The sequence below is a fragment of the Spermophilus citellus genome, assembly GCF_964194105.1.
Source record: "Spermophilus citellus genome assembly, chromosome: 11".
NCBI classification, from domain to species: domain Eukaryota; kingdom Metazoa; phylum Chordata; class Mammalia; order Rodentia; family Sciuridae; genus Spermophilus; species Spermophilus citellus.
The window spans coordinates 128530063-128545225 of record NC_138192.1 but is presented as its reverse complement, the minus strand read 5'-3'; the positions used below and the strand labels follow the sequence as shown (position 1 = coordinate 128545225).

Here is a 15163-nt window from a genome sequence, read left to right as displayed (position 1 = left end):
ATTTTCTGCTGAATAATCCTACTCTGTCCTTTAAAACCTTTTTTAATTGTCATTTTCTCTAGGAACTCCTTCTTTCCTGATTTGTATGCTTCTAAGTTTCCTAAAAATAGATAGTTTCTAGAGGCTTATAAGTATATATAATTCTATATGCTGGAAACAGGATGGTTATTTGAAAGAAGTTAAGAATAAGATAATAATGTTCAACTAAGGAAGAATCTGGACCACAGATGACTACTTACCACTTCCATTTTCTCCTCCTCCTTTTTTTCCTTTTCTTTTTCCTTCTTTTTAGCCTTGGCAGTGATAGATAATACAGCAGTGGAAACCTAGAGAAAGCGAACAGGGTAAATTGTTGTAATCTTACCAATATACAATCATGTAAGCCCAAAGAGAACTCAGTCCTATAATACTTTCCTGTTTTCTGGCAGTATGTATTATAAAGAACAAAATATCAGAGAATAAATGCGAAAAGCAAGCGGGACACTATTAGCATAATTTACTACGTTCATCACCAGGTGACTCTTTAGCTCTTGGAGGTGATGTCCAACATAACTTTATTTTTTTCTGATTCATATCCTGGATATGAATCCGTTGTTATTTATTTCTGAAAGCGATCTATATCTTTCTTGCTTTAAAGGGAAAATATAAAATTTCCTCTCGTCCAGTTTTGTTTCAGACCCAAAAAGAGGGGGTGGGAGGAGGTCTGAAGGAGCTGATGTAACAAAATGTTATTGCTAAAGGATATTCGTTACCTGTCACCCACAAATGTGCGAATTATATAATTACCCTACTTACACACAGAATTTATGGCAAATAATCAACAACTGGCTAATATGGAAACATTAATCTGAAACAAAGAATGACTTTCCTATACATAAGATGTCATAAAAAGATAATTTTGCTCAATAAAACTTGACAGGCAAATGTGACGTATTTAGAGAGTTATCAATGAGTGCAAACACCATTGGTAAGAATACAATTTGGTGGTATCTATTTTGAAAGGCAAATTAGCTAATATCTATATAAATAAATAACATGCGTTATTTTGATCAAACCATTTTGCATCTAAGATTCAAACCAATAGATTTACTTGCACAAGTATTATATGTGTAGTCTTTTATCCTAGCCTTATCTGTGTAGTGACAAATTATGAATAACCTTAAAAGGACATCAAATAAAGAACTATAAAACAGGTGGCACATACATAAAAGCACTGCTCTAAAGCTTTGGGGAAAAAAATGAAATCTTTATACATTGAAAGCATTAAAGATATATTGTTGAAGTGAAAAAAATAATATGTAAAACTGCATTCAGAGAATGATTCCATTTGTTGTGTAAAAAAAGTTCTGAATGTGCACATAAACTTTCATAGGGATTCACAAGTTGTGACTATCTAGGACTTGGCTCTTGATGTGGGGCTTGATGACCAAGAGAAGGAAAGAGTTTTTACTTTATATTCTTGTGTAATTTAGACTTTAACAGATTATTTTAAAAACATAAGTCATTTAAAACAAACCCAACTGAAATATTCATGTCCTCTATAGGAACAAATGCTACTCAAAGGAACAAGGAACTCACCTTTTCTTTTTCTTTTTCTTTTGGTACTTCCAGAGGGGCAGGATATGCAAACGTGGATGGTTTACAGTTGGATTTATATTGAACTTTTGGCATCTGAAGGAAAAAAAAGAACTTTTTGCTCCCTCCATTAAAATAATCACTATTAAGATTTAAGTATTCTATGTTTTTAATAAGCATTCAGGTGCAAGGGACACCAGGAGATTCCACATAACATTCAATTACGGATCTAATCAATGTGGTCACCTCTCTCTGTGTTTTCTTTCTGTAATTTAACATCCTATGTAATCTTTTTTTTTTTTTTTTTTGTACTGGGCATTGAACCTAGGGGCACTTTACCACTGAGCTATAGTCCCCAGTCCTAAATTAGTTTTTAGGTGCTTTTACAGAATTATCTGCATTTTCCTTTACGTTCCTGAAGCTCTGTACCTTCTTTCCTGACAGTCTGCTCTGCTTCAGTGGGTTAATTAACAGATCAGATGTTACTTCCTTTGTAAAGTGTGTCTACCACCAAATTTCATGCCACCAAACATTCATGTTCCCTTCTTGCACTGCACTGAAAACTAACCCAAGTCTACAGACAGTTTCCACACCATATAATCATGGCTTATAAATCTACATGTGCCTAATGGCAAGTTAGCTATCTATTACCTACTGAGCAGATTGAAAGTTCTCTAGCCTACACTTTTCTCTATTACTTAATTTGTATCAATGGAAAATGGTAATGAGCACCTTGTTTACTAGGACAAGGAACCTTATCTTTTCCATTCTGCTTTCACTGTAAAGAATTAAAACAGATCCAGGTGTGGTGGCAGAGGCCTGTAATCCCAATAACTCTAGAGGCTGAGACAGGAGAATCGCAGTGGGTCAACCTCATCAATTTAGCAAGACCCTATTTCAAAATAAAAAATAAAAAGGACTGGGAACCATAGCTCAGTGGTAAAGTGCCCCTAGGTTCAATACCCACTAAAAAAAAAAAAAAAAAAAAAGACTACATAGAATATTAAATTACAGTGTTAAAAGTTAGGGATTGGGGAAACCAAATAATTCTTGTTTTGAGAAATAAAAATTTAAAATGTTTACAAACATAAGCACTTTTAGTACCAAAACACTTGATGAAGGATAACTGGCTATACAGCTGCTGAAAAAATCAATAAAATGAAATACTCAATCAGCCAATTTTTAGCCTAAAAAACTTTCCACTCTGAAAATTTAATGGAACATTTTAACAATAGTAATGACCAGATGTCATTGTTTAAAGGTTAAAAGCCCTTGACCTTTAAAGAAGAACAAGATGAATCATTAGGTCACAGGACTGAGAAAAGACTTAAACACCATTAGGAATATGATTAAAAATGTGATGACAAAGCATGAAGGACCTTAAGTCTTTGACCTGATTCATTTTGTCAGATTCCTGGATTCCTCGCTGTTGGTTTTATTTTCTGTCACTACCAAAGGGACAGCCTCCTATTTTGCTTTTCCTTGTAGCATAATTCTTTCTTCCATCTGTCAGTCTAGTATCATATAACTCTGAAATGTGTACTTGTTTCCATCCTTCATTCCTTATTGATATTAAAAACTTAGTTTAGAGCTGGGTGCGGTGGCACACGCCTGTAATCCCAGTGGCTGGGGGAGCTGAGGCAGGAGGACCAAGAATTCAAAGCCAGCCTCAGTAAGAGCAAAGTGCTAAGCAACTCAGTGACTCCCAGTCTCTAAATAAAATACAAAATAGGGCTGGGAATGTGGCTCAGTGGTTGAGTGCCCCTGAGTTCTATCCCTGGAACCACAAACAAACAAACAAACAAACAAACACATAAAATTTAAAAAAGAATTTAAAAAAAGAAAAAATAAAATATATTTAAAAAAAATTTAGTTTAGGTCCTTATTCTTCCTTGCCCAGGTTATTATGCAAGAGGTTTCCACTGATTCCAGAATGACCTTCCTTCCTTCCCCTTTCTCTTGCAGTAGTGTAGATTGAACTCAAAGAGTTTTACACTTGTTAAGGAAAGCACTCTATCACTGAGCTATGTCCCTAGCCCTCAGAAAGAGTTCTCTAAAATACAAACCTCATGTCATTTATCTGTATAAAATCCTTGAACATCGTCTGCAGCCTTTATTAAACCAATCACTCAGTGATCTATAAAGTCTCTTCCTAACTTTGTATTATGCCCCCTCTTAACATTTGATTATTTTATTATTTTATGTATGTATGTATGTATGTTGCAGATGGACATGATACCTTTTGTAAATTTATCTTTATGTGGTGCTGAGACTCGAACCCAGGGTCTCACACATGCGAGACGAGTGCTCTACCACTGAGCGAAAGCCCCAGCCCCAACATTTGATTTTTATACCTCCTACTGACACACTCCACTTGATGCAGTGATGACTCAACTTGAAGGGAAGACATGCTACAGATGAGATGCTAACTCATCTTTAAAATTTCATGGGGAGGGAAAGAGAGAAGGGAAATTGCATGGTAAAGGAAGGAGACCCTCATTGTTATACAAAATTAAATATAAGAGGAAGTGAGGGGAAAGGGGGAAAAAAAAACAAGAGAGAGAAATGAATTACAGTAGATGGGGTAGAGAGAGAAGATGGGAGGGGAGGGGGGGGAGGGGGGATAGTAGAGGATAGGAAGGGCAGCAGAATACAACAGACACTAGTATGGCAGCATGTAAAAAAGTGGATGTGTAACCGATGTGATTCTGCAATCTGTATACGGGGTAAAAATGGGAGTTCATAATCTGCTTGAATCAAATGTATGAAATATGATATGTCAAGAGCTTTGTAATGTTTTGAACAACTAATAATAATAAAAAAAAATTTAAAAAAAAATAAAATTTCATGGGAACCCTTATGAGTGAGTGGTGGATATGAACAGGATACACCATAAAGTTGAGGTTTCAAAAACATACCTTTAAGTCCTTGTTAAGGCCAATGACACAGGTAGGGGTATAAGCCAATGACAGGAAGTGTGAAAGAGGAAACCAGAACCAGAACTGGGTAAAGACAAGGACACCAACCACAGAAGGCATATGAGTGTGCCCAGTCCTGGACTGTAGAGAGATTGTGACATTATGACCACCTGCAGAAAAAAGGAGAGAAATCATGAATAGCAATCCAGCAGGGCAATAACAAAAACTTCAACAAATTACTTCTAACTATTGCACTAGGGAAACATCTGATTATTATACTTTAAGAGGACACAGGGCAAATCTAGAATTTCTTTCTCTACAGGCACATATATTATTTTTTATTTTTATTTTTTTTTAGTTGTAGTTGGACACAATACCTTTATTTTATTTATTATTTTTATGTGGGGCTAGGATCGAACCCAGAGCCCTGTATGTTAGCCAGGTGCTCTATCACTGAATCACAACCCCAGCCCTACAGGCACATAGTTTTAAAAAGTAAACCTGGGGGCTGGGTGGAAGATACACAAGTGGTAGAGTGTCAGTAGGAGTTGTAAAAATCAGTGGTAGACTGCTCGCCTAGTACCTGTGAGGCACTGGATTCTATTCTCAGCACCACATTAAAAAATAAAATAAAATAAAGATATTGTGTCCATCTACAATTAAAAATATTAAAAAAAAATAAGCCTGAGCTGAGTGTGGTGGCACACACTTATAATTCCAGCAACTCAGGAGGCTGAGGCTGGAGGATGGCAAATTCGAGGCCAGACTCAGCATTTTAAGACCCTATCTCAAAAACAAAAACATCTACTTCTTGCTAAAAACAAAAATAAAACAACACAGAACTGAGATGTAAACTTTTCAATTATACATAACATATGCTATAAAAATGGGACTTGTCTGTGCCTATTCAGGATCCTAATTTGATTTCCAGGGCTGAATTTCTGTTGTTTTCAAGTTATGTCTCTTAATTGCAGCACTAAATTAAATAGCATTTAATTACATTTAATTTTCATAAGAATCAAGAGTCTACAATTCACCCAAATAACTGGGATCTTCTTAATATTCAATATTAAAATGAATAAGCCATTCATTTTATTTTTTTTTTTAAAGAGAGAGAGACAATTTTTAATATTTATTTTTTAGTTTTCGGCGGACACAATATCTTTGTTTGTATGTGGTGCTGAGGATTGAACCTGGGCCGCATGCATGCCAGGCGAGCGCGCTACCGCTTGAGCCACATCCCCAGCCCCAAGCCATTCATTTTAAAATATGGCCTAAGTTGCTGAGGCTGGCCTTGAACTTGTGATTCTCCTGCTTCAACTTCCCCAGTCATTGGAAATATAGGCATGTGCATTCACCCTCAGCTTATTTAAGATTTTTTTTTTTTTTAAAAGACACACTTAAAATTTGGGTTGGGCTCACCCGTAATCCCAGCAGCTTGAAAGGCTGAGGCAGAAGGATCACAAATTCAAAGCTAGCCTCAGCAACTTAGCAAGGCCCTAAGCAATTTAGCAAGACCCTGTCTCAAAAGAAAAATAAAAGGGGCTAGGGATATGGCTAAGTGGTTGAGTGTCCCTGAGTCTAATCCCTTGTACAAGAAAAAATTCTTTTGGTTTTCTATAGTTATATACATTTATTATCTAATTATTTTCTCCTTACTTATCCCCACATTCACTGAATGCTTACTCTCTACTGAGAAATGTGCACAAAATACTGAAAAAGATCTCGAAGAGCCTTTGGTCTAGTGCAAAAGACAGGTAAACAGATAATATAAAATAAGATACATGCACTGTGATGCTATGAACTGGGCGCTGCTGAGAACAAGCTAAGCCCGATAACTCACGTGTGAGGGACAGGACAGAGGAGAGGGAGAGGCTGCAGGGAGCATGAGCCATTTGAAGGTTTGAAGCTGACTTTCCTCATCACAATGAAATCCACCTTCTTCAGACTTAGAAACTAAACTAGCTTTTTGTTCTAACATTCTGAGACTTAATAAATCAGAGTTTATCTTATTGATTGTAATAACAGTTTAACATACTTCAATAATAAAACTTCTTAATTTTCAGCTTTTCTCCCTAAAGACACCAAAAAAGTGTGTTCTCATAAATGTCGTTCCCTGGAAGGTGTCCTCTCCAGATCTTCTCTACCACTACTAATTTTTACTGAGATCAGGCATGAGGCAAGTTTTTTCTAATGCAGTTATATAACATTGTTTTACTTAAGAATAAGATGTTAAAAAATAGATACAAAAATAATTTTAGGTACTTTATAACACTAAGTACCCCAAGCAAAAAACATTATAATTAAAAAGAAATCAAAAGAAGCATCAAAATTTGACTGGTCCATGACATAGCAAATAGAACAGGGCTGAAAGAGAAAGGAAGGTGGGAAAACCAGAGAAATATCTTTCAATAATGGTGATAGAAAAATATAGCCGAACACAGAATTCTCCTCCTTATTTTTTAAACTAGGGATTGAACCCAGGGTGCTCTGGGCTACATCCCCAGCCCATTTAATTTATTTAAAAAATTTTTTTTTAGTTGTAGACAGACTTTATTTATGTATGTATGTGTGTGTGTATGTATGTATGTATGTGGTGCTGAGGATCGAACCCAGGGCCTCATGTTGTGTGAGGCAAGCGCTCTACCACTAAGCTACAACCCCAGCCCTCACTTTATTTTTGAGAAACAAGTTGCTAAGGCTGGCCTCAAATTTGTGATCATTCTGCCTCCACCTCTTGAGTCACTGTTACAGGCATACGCAACTGAATCTGTGCCCCCCTCAAATTCTTAACAAATAACTATTACAGAAAAAGCCAGGGGGGCTGGGGATGTGGCTCAAGCGGTAGCACGCTCGCCTGGCATGCGTGCGGCCCGGGTTCGATCCTCAGCACCACATACCAACAAAGATGTTGTGTCCGCCGAGAACTAAAAAAAAAAATAAATGTTGAAATTCTCTCTCTCTCTCTCTCTTAAAAAAAAAAAAAAAAAAAAGAAAAAGCCAGGAAAAATCTGTAGTGCTTAATGAACAAGTCAAGGGTTGCAGTCTAAAAAACATAAACTTCATAAAGTGGCAGCTAAAAGATTAGAGTAGTAAAATGTTACTTCTAAATCCTGATTTAAAAATTCATTACCAAAAAGCTAATTTGAAAAGGCTATATGTTGTATGATTCCAACTACATGATAGTCTAGAAAAGGCAAAATTATGGATTCAGGGCTGGGGATACAGCTAGGTGATATAGCACTTGCCTAGCATGCACAAGGTACTAGGCTCCATTCTCAGCACAATAACAACCACAAAACAAAAACCCAAAAATCTTCCTATGGATATAGTTCAGTTAGACAGTATAAATATATTCAGGAGATATACAGCATGGTGAAATGAATATCAGCTTGATTTAATTGTTGTATAACATATACATATCAAAACATCATGTGAATACCTTGTAAATACATACAATTTCTATCTGCCAACTATACCTAAATAAAAACAGAATTTTAAAAAAGATACAGCATGAAAAGGTGACACCAATTTTGATTCCACAGATATTAAAAAAACCAAAAGAATATTATGAAAAGTTTTCTCTCCATAAATTCTAAACTGCATTTAAAACTAAACGGTGGGGCCTGGTATGGTGGCACATCCTGTAATCCCAACAGCTCGGGAGGCTGAGACAGGAGGATCACAAGTTCAAAGGTAGCCTCAGCAAAAGTGAGGTGCTAAGCAACCCAGTGAGACCCTATCTTTAAATAAAATACAAAATAGGGCTGGGGATGTGGCTCAGTGGTCGAATGCACCCGAGTTCAATCCCCAGAACCAAAAAAAGGTGGGAGGCCTAGCTCAGTTTAAGAGCAAGGCCCTGGCTTCTATCCCCAGCACTGAATAAATGAATAAATACTGATCCCAAACAAATCACAACAAAACTATAGGGACAGTAAAAAGGTCAGTGGTTACCAGGGGCTTGCGGGGAGAGATAACAGGTGGAGCACAGGGGATTTTTCAGGAAATGAAACTACTCTTTATGGCATTATTATCATATATACAAGTCATTAAACATTGTTGAAACTCACAAAGTGTGTATAATACAAAGAGTGAACACTAACATAAACTAGGGACTTTAGTCAATAATAATGTATTAATACTGATTCTGCAATTATAGCACCCACTAATGAACAGGGAAGCTGGACAGGGACATGGGGACACATGGGAAACTGTACTTTCTGTTCAAATATTTCTATAATCGACAAATTTAAAAAGATAAATAATTAAAAATTAATTGCTGATAAAACCAAGAAAATTGTGTTGATAGTTGGTAAAACTCAGATATGAAAACAATAAAAGAAATGGTGGTAAACAACAAATCCATTAAAATATGGAACTAAGACCATGTACAACTATAAGAATTATGATTTCTGAGGACAATGCAATATAAAATAAAAAATATTGGTAGGCAGTAAAGAATGAGGAGGAAAAACTATGAGCTATTAATGTCTTCACTGTTTATACATGAGAATCAATACTATGTTAAATCTAGCTGCAAGGAAATGTGTGTAAATTAAAGAGAGAAAAAGAAGTTTACTTCTACATTAAAAGCTTAAGCAGAAAACTCTTGTTAGTGAAAAAAGAAACAAAAACCACAATTGGACAGAGGGATTAAAAGAGAACATTTATTTCAATAATTTAGGAAAAAAGCACCAAAGTCCTAAGATGAAAGCAAATAATAAAGAGCAAAAATAAAGAATTAAGGGGAAAAATGGTTGAATAAATGCAAAAATTTAAAAAAAAACTGACTAATCTAATTAGCAAAAATAAAATAAACCAAATTAGAAAAGAAATTATTTTTTAAAAAGACCATATATCAAAAATGATAAAAGAACTCTGAAAACTATATGATAAAAACATTCTCAGCAAGCAGAACTCCCAGGAAATTAGTAACATAAAATTAGACAATTTTATCAAAAAATCAATTTCTTTTTTGATCTTCTTCACTACAAATATATACACATTCCTAGTTGAGTGAGAAAAGAATGGCTTTAACAAATATGGCTAAGGGCTGGGGGTATACCTCAGTGTTGAAGTCTGGCTCAGCATGCATGAGACCCTGGATTCAAAATGCAGTACCAAAAAACACCCCCAAACAAACCCCACAAATATGGCTGAGTGTTTTTATTAGAAGAAACAGATGGGTAATATATATATGAAAAAATGATCCCCTAATAATAGCATTGCTATAAAGACCCTGAGATGCTTTAACTTACCTTTCAAATTAACAAAAAATTATTTAAAAGTATAAGAAAAATAATTACATGTGAACAATAAAGAAGGTATATGCTCTTTTCTTTTTACCTTACTGAGATGGCACCAATAATAAAATTAAGGAATATAGCAAATGAACCAAGTCTAAGGTACTGATGGACACTATCTTTTGAAATAAGCCACAATATAATGGTGAAGAATGTGAATTCTGGAGACAGATTTGCACAGAGTGCTGAGTATTTATTAGGCAAATGTTCCACGTATTTTATTTTAGGAGTGATTCTGGCTTTTAAAATTTGTCTAAAACATAATCTTTTCCTCAAATATTTTTTCAATGTCAACTTGTTTAAAACATGTATTAAAAACATCAGCCAACACTCCCTGGGTACTTTATACATAACAAGCACTGTTCTAATTGCTTTCTCTGTATTTTTAATCTTTCTAACATTATGAGGGAGATTTTACAAGATAAGCAAGCAGAAACAGGGAAACAACTCTACAAACTTACATAGCTATTATGTAAAGGATAGGATTCAACTTTTAACAACTCTATTAAAATTATCTATGAATGTCAGACTCCAATTTTCTCTAGAAATAATTTGCCTCAAACTGAATTTCTACTGTCACATAGCTAGATTTGGTATAAATTAATCAACCAAACAATCTGAAAGACTTAAAAACATTTACCTGCATCCAGTATTCCCTGGGCCAGAATAGCGCCAAACTTGGCCATGACATCATCATGCTTATCATTGATGACTTTGGAATACAGCTGTCTGAACTGATTCACCTAAATAAGCAAGACAAAGAATTATCATCTAATTCTAGTATTTGCTGTTCCATGTTAGACAAGTCAATCAATTGCTGAAACAATAATGAGCTTTGAGTTTCACAACATTAGAAAAGAAAGAGAAATGGACCAGAAGTGAAGGCTGTGAACAGTTTCCTGCTAGAAACCACGGGTTCTATGACTTCTTTGCTATGGTATGGGAGCACTGATTCTGTTTTCAATCCTCATTCCACAGTGGATGAATCAGGCTGAAAGGATTGCTGAATGCAATTTCATTCTGTAACACTTTTAGTCAACAGGCCTAAACAATCCAAGCTAATACTAAAGCTTTCATTGAACTTTGAATTACAGCTATGCTGCTTACCATCAACCCTGAAGATTTCCTAACAGGCATAGTACTTCAGTTCCATCTTAAAGTAAACTATCCTTCACCAAGGCTGTGTGAGGTAAATAAATATATTCACATAGTAAAGATTTCATTATGCTGGGGCTAGGATTTGGTTCAGCAGTAGAATGTTTGCCTACCATGTGTGAGGCACTGGGTTCGAGCCTCAGCACCACAAAAAGATAAATAAATAAAGGTATTGTCCATCTACAACTAAAAAAAAAAAAAAAAAAAAAAAAAAAACTTTATGTACACATTTTCTGAGGACTTGTCAGAATCAGCATTCTTATCAAAAGGAACATACCAAAACAGAAAATGTGCTGACTCATTTATGCAGAGATTACTGGTATTTTGGTTTGCTTCTTTATGTTTTTCTGCATTGTCTAAAATTAATACGTTTTACTTTTATAATTAAAATAAAATTTATAAAATATATCTTTATGAATAAAGTAAGCGATTGGCTGGCTGGCGATAAAAAAAACTATTTTATACTTCTTCCAAGTCTAACACTTCTCTGTTTTCCCAACAGTGATTTTCAAATGGTAGGTCCCCAGGAAAAAGTCGGCTCGTTCAAAAACTCATGGAGCTCCCCATATCTGCCCAAAGCAGAAAATATCAAATTTGAGTTTCCTAATATAATGATTTCACCTGCATTACACATTCTTTCAGAATCTCTTCCCCTCTTCATCTGTCTTGGTTTGAGATGCCACACTGAGATACAGTGAGAGAGTAACAGAACCAGACAACCTTGGCTTATGAATATTTCTGTTCTTTTAAGTTTCTTAGATAAATTACTAGCTTTTATGAGTATTAGTTTCTTCATCTGTAGTGGATTGTAGCATTTATCTTTCCCGACTCTTGTAAAGACTATGTAACAAATATGTCATGTGATATGTAGAAGGTATTTCAAATTCCAATAAGCATGTCTGTCTTCCAAATGGGGTCAGAATCCTACTGGTCCTCCTACTTCTTTAATTTTTTTTTTTCTTCCCAGTTCTAGAATTGAACCTAGAGCCTCTTGTATGCTAGGCAAGTGCTCTACAACTGAGCTACTTCCACAGCTTTTTAAATTTTATTTTGAGATGGTATCTCACTAAGTTGCCAGGCTTGGGATCCTGTTGCCTTAGCTTCCTAAATTGCTGGAATTACAAGCATGAGCCACCATACCTAGCCACTAATCCTTCTCCACTGTTGTCTCTACAATCTGAATACTGCTAAAAAATAATGTTTCTTAAACACAGTCCTCATTTTTTATTCATAGCCTACAAAAAAATAATAATAGTGAAAAAAATATCCTAGCATATGACCATTTTAAAGTCAATTCTCTAAGCCTTAACTTTATAAAACTCAGCACGATTAAATCATCACAAAATTCCCTTCTTGTTTTAAAAATCCTGAAGTTTGATGCTTTTACTCTGGTTCAACAGGTCAAATTCCTTCGATTCTGAACTTATTTTAGATGAACACTTACATTACCTTATATAGGATGGAAATTTTATGTGCTAAAGGTTTATGAAATATTTCATGAACTTACAAAAAGAAACACTGGACAAAGCACTGTATATACATTACAGAAGAGAATCTGAATATAAAATTGTATCCACAACAACAGGAAATCATTCAGTATAATTTAAAAATGTATTTTTAAGTTAATGTAAACATATACTAGACTTATTCAGTTAACATTCTTTAAAAAAGCTACATTTGGAGGCTGGGGTTGTGGCTCAGTGGTAGAGTGCTCGCCTAGCATAGGTGAGGCCCTGGGTTCAATATTCAGCACCACATAAAAAAAAATTATAAAATAAAGATATAGTGTCCATCTAAAACTAAAAAATAAAAATTTAAACGGGTGGGCGGTGAGGATGTGGCTCAGGGTTAAGTGTTCCTGGGTTTAATCCCTGGTACAAAAGAAAAAAAAATTCACTTTATTTCCTTATTTTTATTATTATAGTTCTTGGCAAAGAATCATTATTTTAGTTGAGTAAGTGTCTTAAATTTGAAAGACAATTTAAAACACCTTGTCTATTCTCTCTGTTTTAGGTAAGGTAAACAACTTGCTTGCTGCCCATCACAGTTAAGTAGTGGCAATCAGGGTGAGGATCATGGTTTTCTAACTCAAATTTCATCAAGAACAGTATATGCCCTCCTCTAAAAGAAAGATAATTTGTAGGAGAAAATAATATTAAGTTTCCATTTTATAATATGATAAACCCAAAAAGGCAATTAAAATCTTAGGCTACTCTGTGATCTAGGTGTGTGATTGTATATGAATCCACCTTCTCTAAAATCATGCATTTTTAATATTTATCATATTCTAAACTCTATATGATAAATACTGCTGGGAAAAAATTCTACTCTTAGATGTCAGGGAGAAAGGAATAAGTTCTTCAGGGTCATTTCTGATGAATCATGATGGCCCCCAAAAGTATAATCTATCCAAACCACAATTAATTTTAGAAAAGCAGAAGCTTACCAAGCTTGGCTAAACATAATCTTACTTCCAAAAATGGTACTTGTCAATGGCAGGAGAAGCTTCCCTAGGTCAGAAAGTAGGCCAGGTGATCTCAGACAAGATCCCTCTCTTACATTGTAATTTTTTTATTTTATTTTATTTTATTTTTTTTGGTACTGGGGATTTTAACCATTTTAAAGTGTGTATTTCAGTAGTGTGAAGTAGTATGATGTACATTTACATTTTGGGGCCTTACTTGTCTTTTTTTTTTTTGGTACTTGGGATTGAACTCAGGGGCACTTGACTACTGAGTCACATCCCCAGCCCTTATTTTGTATTTTATTTAGAGACAGGGTCTCACTGAGTTGCTTAGTGCCTCCCCATTGCTGAGGCTGGCTCTGAACTCATGATCCTCCTGCCTCAGTGTCCAAAGTTGCTGGGATTACAAGCATGCGACACTGTACCCAGCTTAAATTAATTTTTAAGTCTGATTTTATACATGATATTTAATATGTACCTGTTCAAATAATTGCTAAAGATGGGTTTCATGTAACAAGAAAAACAAGATAGATGCTTCATAAAGAGGAAAGTTGGATTCCTGAGAGAATCCAATTCCAAGAACTTACAAAAAAATACTATTCTAGTTAAATGTGAACCTCTAAGAGCTTTCTAAATAGAGTTTTTAACAATCCAGGAGTGTGTACATGTTCCCGGGTCTACATTTGTATGAGTCATGGAAAACTTATATAAGTAAAGCAAAGATTTACTGGAGTTACCGAAACTAAGGCCACAATGTGTAGAGCTAAGTGTTAGGTATGTGACATATACTAATGATTTTACAAAACATTTCCTTTGGAATTTTTTCCCATTGTGAATCTCACAACATATCTAAGAAATTTCTCTTCTGGATTCCTTTCACAGGAGACAGGGGGTGTTATCATTTTTGGTGAAGTTAACACCTGATCTTTGCTTCTCAGCAGTTTCTACTTCATTTCATGAACTGCTTTGCAAATCTCCAAGTAGGACTCCAGAGACTTGAGAATTAAGCCCTCTTCAGAGGTTAACAGCTTTTCCTTCTGGACAAAATATGCCAAACCACCCTCAAGAATATCAATTTTGTCTTGTTGGCTATTATCAGATAAAGCAAAGATGGTATAAATGGTAGTACAAGAAGTTCTTTATCACTTGTTTAATAACAGAAAACAATGAAACAGAGCTTAAACTTTAGCTGAATGACAACTTTACTCTAGGGGGTAGTGTTTCCTGAAACAACGTTGAGTTTTACACTATCATACATAGTTTTGTCTTTGTAGTCAGTAGTGTACACATTTACATTTGCCTACCCAGTTTATATTAATGGCCATGGCTACATCAGTTCATTTCTACATTCCTAATCAGTACCCCAGATTTTGATACAACCTGAAGATAGGAGTGTGCCCCATGTATTCATACCAGCTAAGGTCAATCTACTTAAAGACAGCAATATAACTTGGAATGATTAAAAATATTAATTATTTAAATTGCTGTACCTTTTCCCTTTTTTCTTTCATTCTTTTTTTTGGGGGGTGTAGGTGTGGGCATTGGGGATGGAACCTTGGGCCTTATGTAGTCTAGGCAAGTGCTCTTCCATTGAGAGATACACCTAAACCTCTTTTCACTTTTCTAAATGTGAAATTTAAGACTGAAATGCTTTTCCAACCTAAACAATCTACCTGCAAAGGATTCTGATATTGTTGGTATCTGGATTATACATACAAAAAAATCAAGGAAATCCTACAACAAGGATG

General features: G+C 35.1%; 1 protein-coding gene across 2 annotated transcripts in view; it reads right to left on the bottom strand.

The window, feature by feature from the left end:
• Positions 1-15163, bottom strand: part of PSMD1 (proteasome 26S subunit, non-ATPase 1) — a 92283-nt gene that overhangs the window by 10987 nt on the left and 66133 nt on the right. The window contains exons 19-22 of one of the 2 annotated variants that reach the window (XR_014017945.1): positions 10437-10539; positions 4494-4663; positions 1579-1671; positions 233-326 (exon numbers count right to left, since the gene is read on the bottom strand). Coding sequence is in view for 1 of the 2 variants with exons in the window: in XM_081260572.1 (XP_081116698.1) it covers positions 240-326; positions 1579-1671; positions 4494-4663; positions 10437-10539 (453 nt within the window). In the remaining variant the exon portion in view is untranslated. The remainder of the gene's footprint in view (positions 1-232; positions 327-1578; positions 1672-4493; positions 4664-10436; positions 10540-15163) is intronic. The other variant, XM_081260572.1, reaches the window with a different exon arrangement.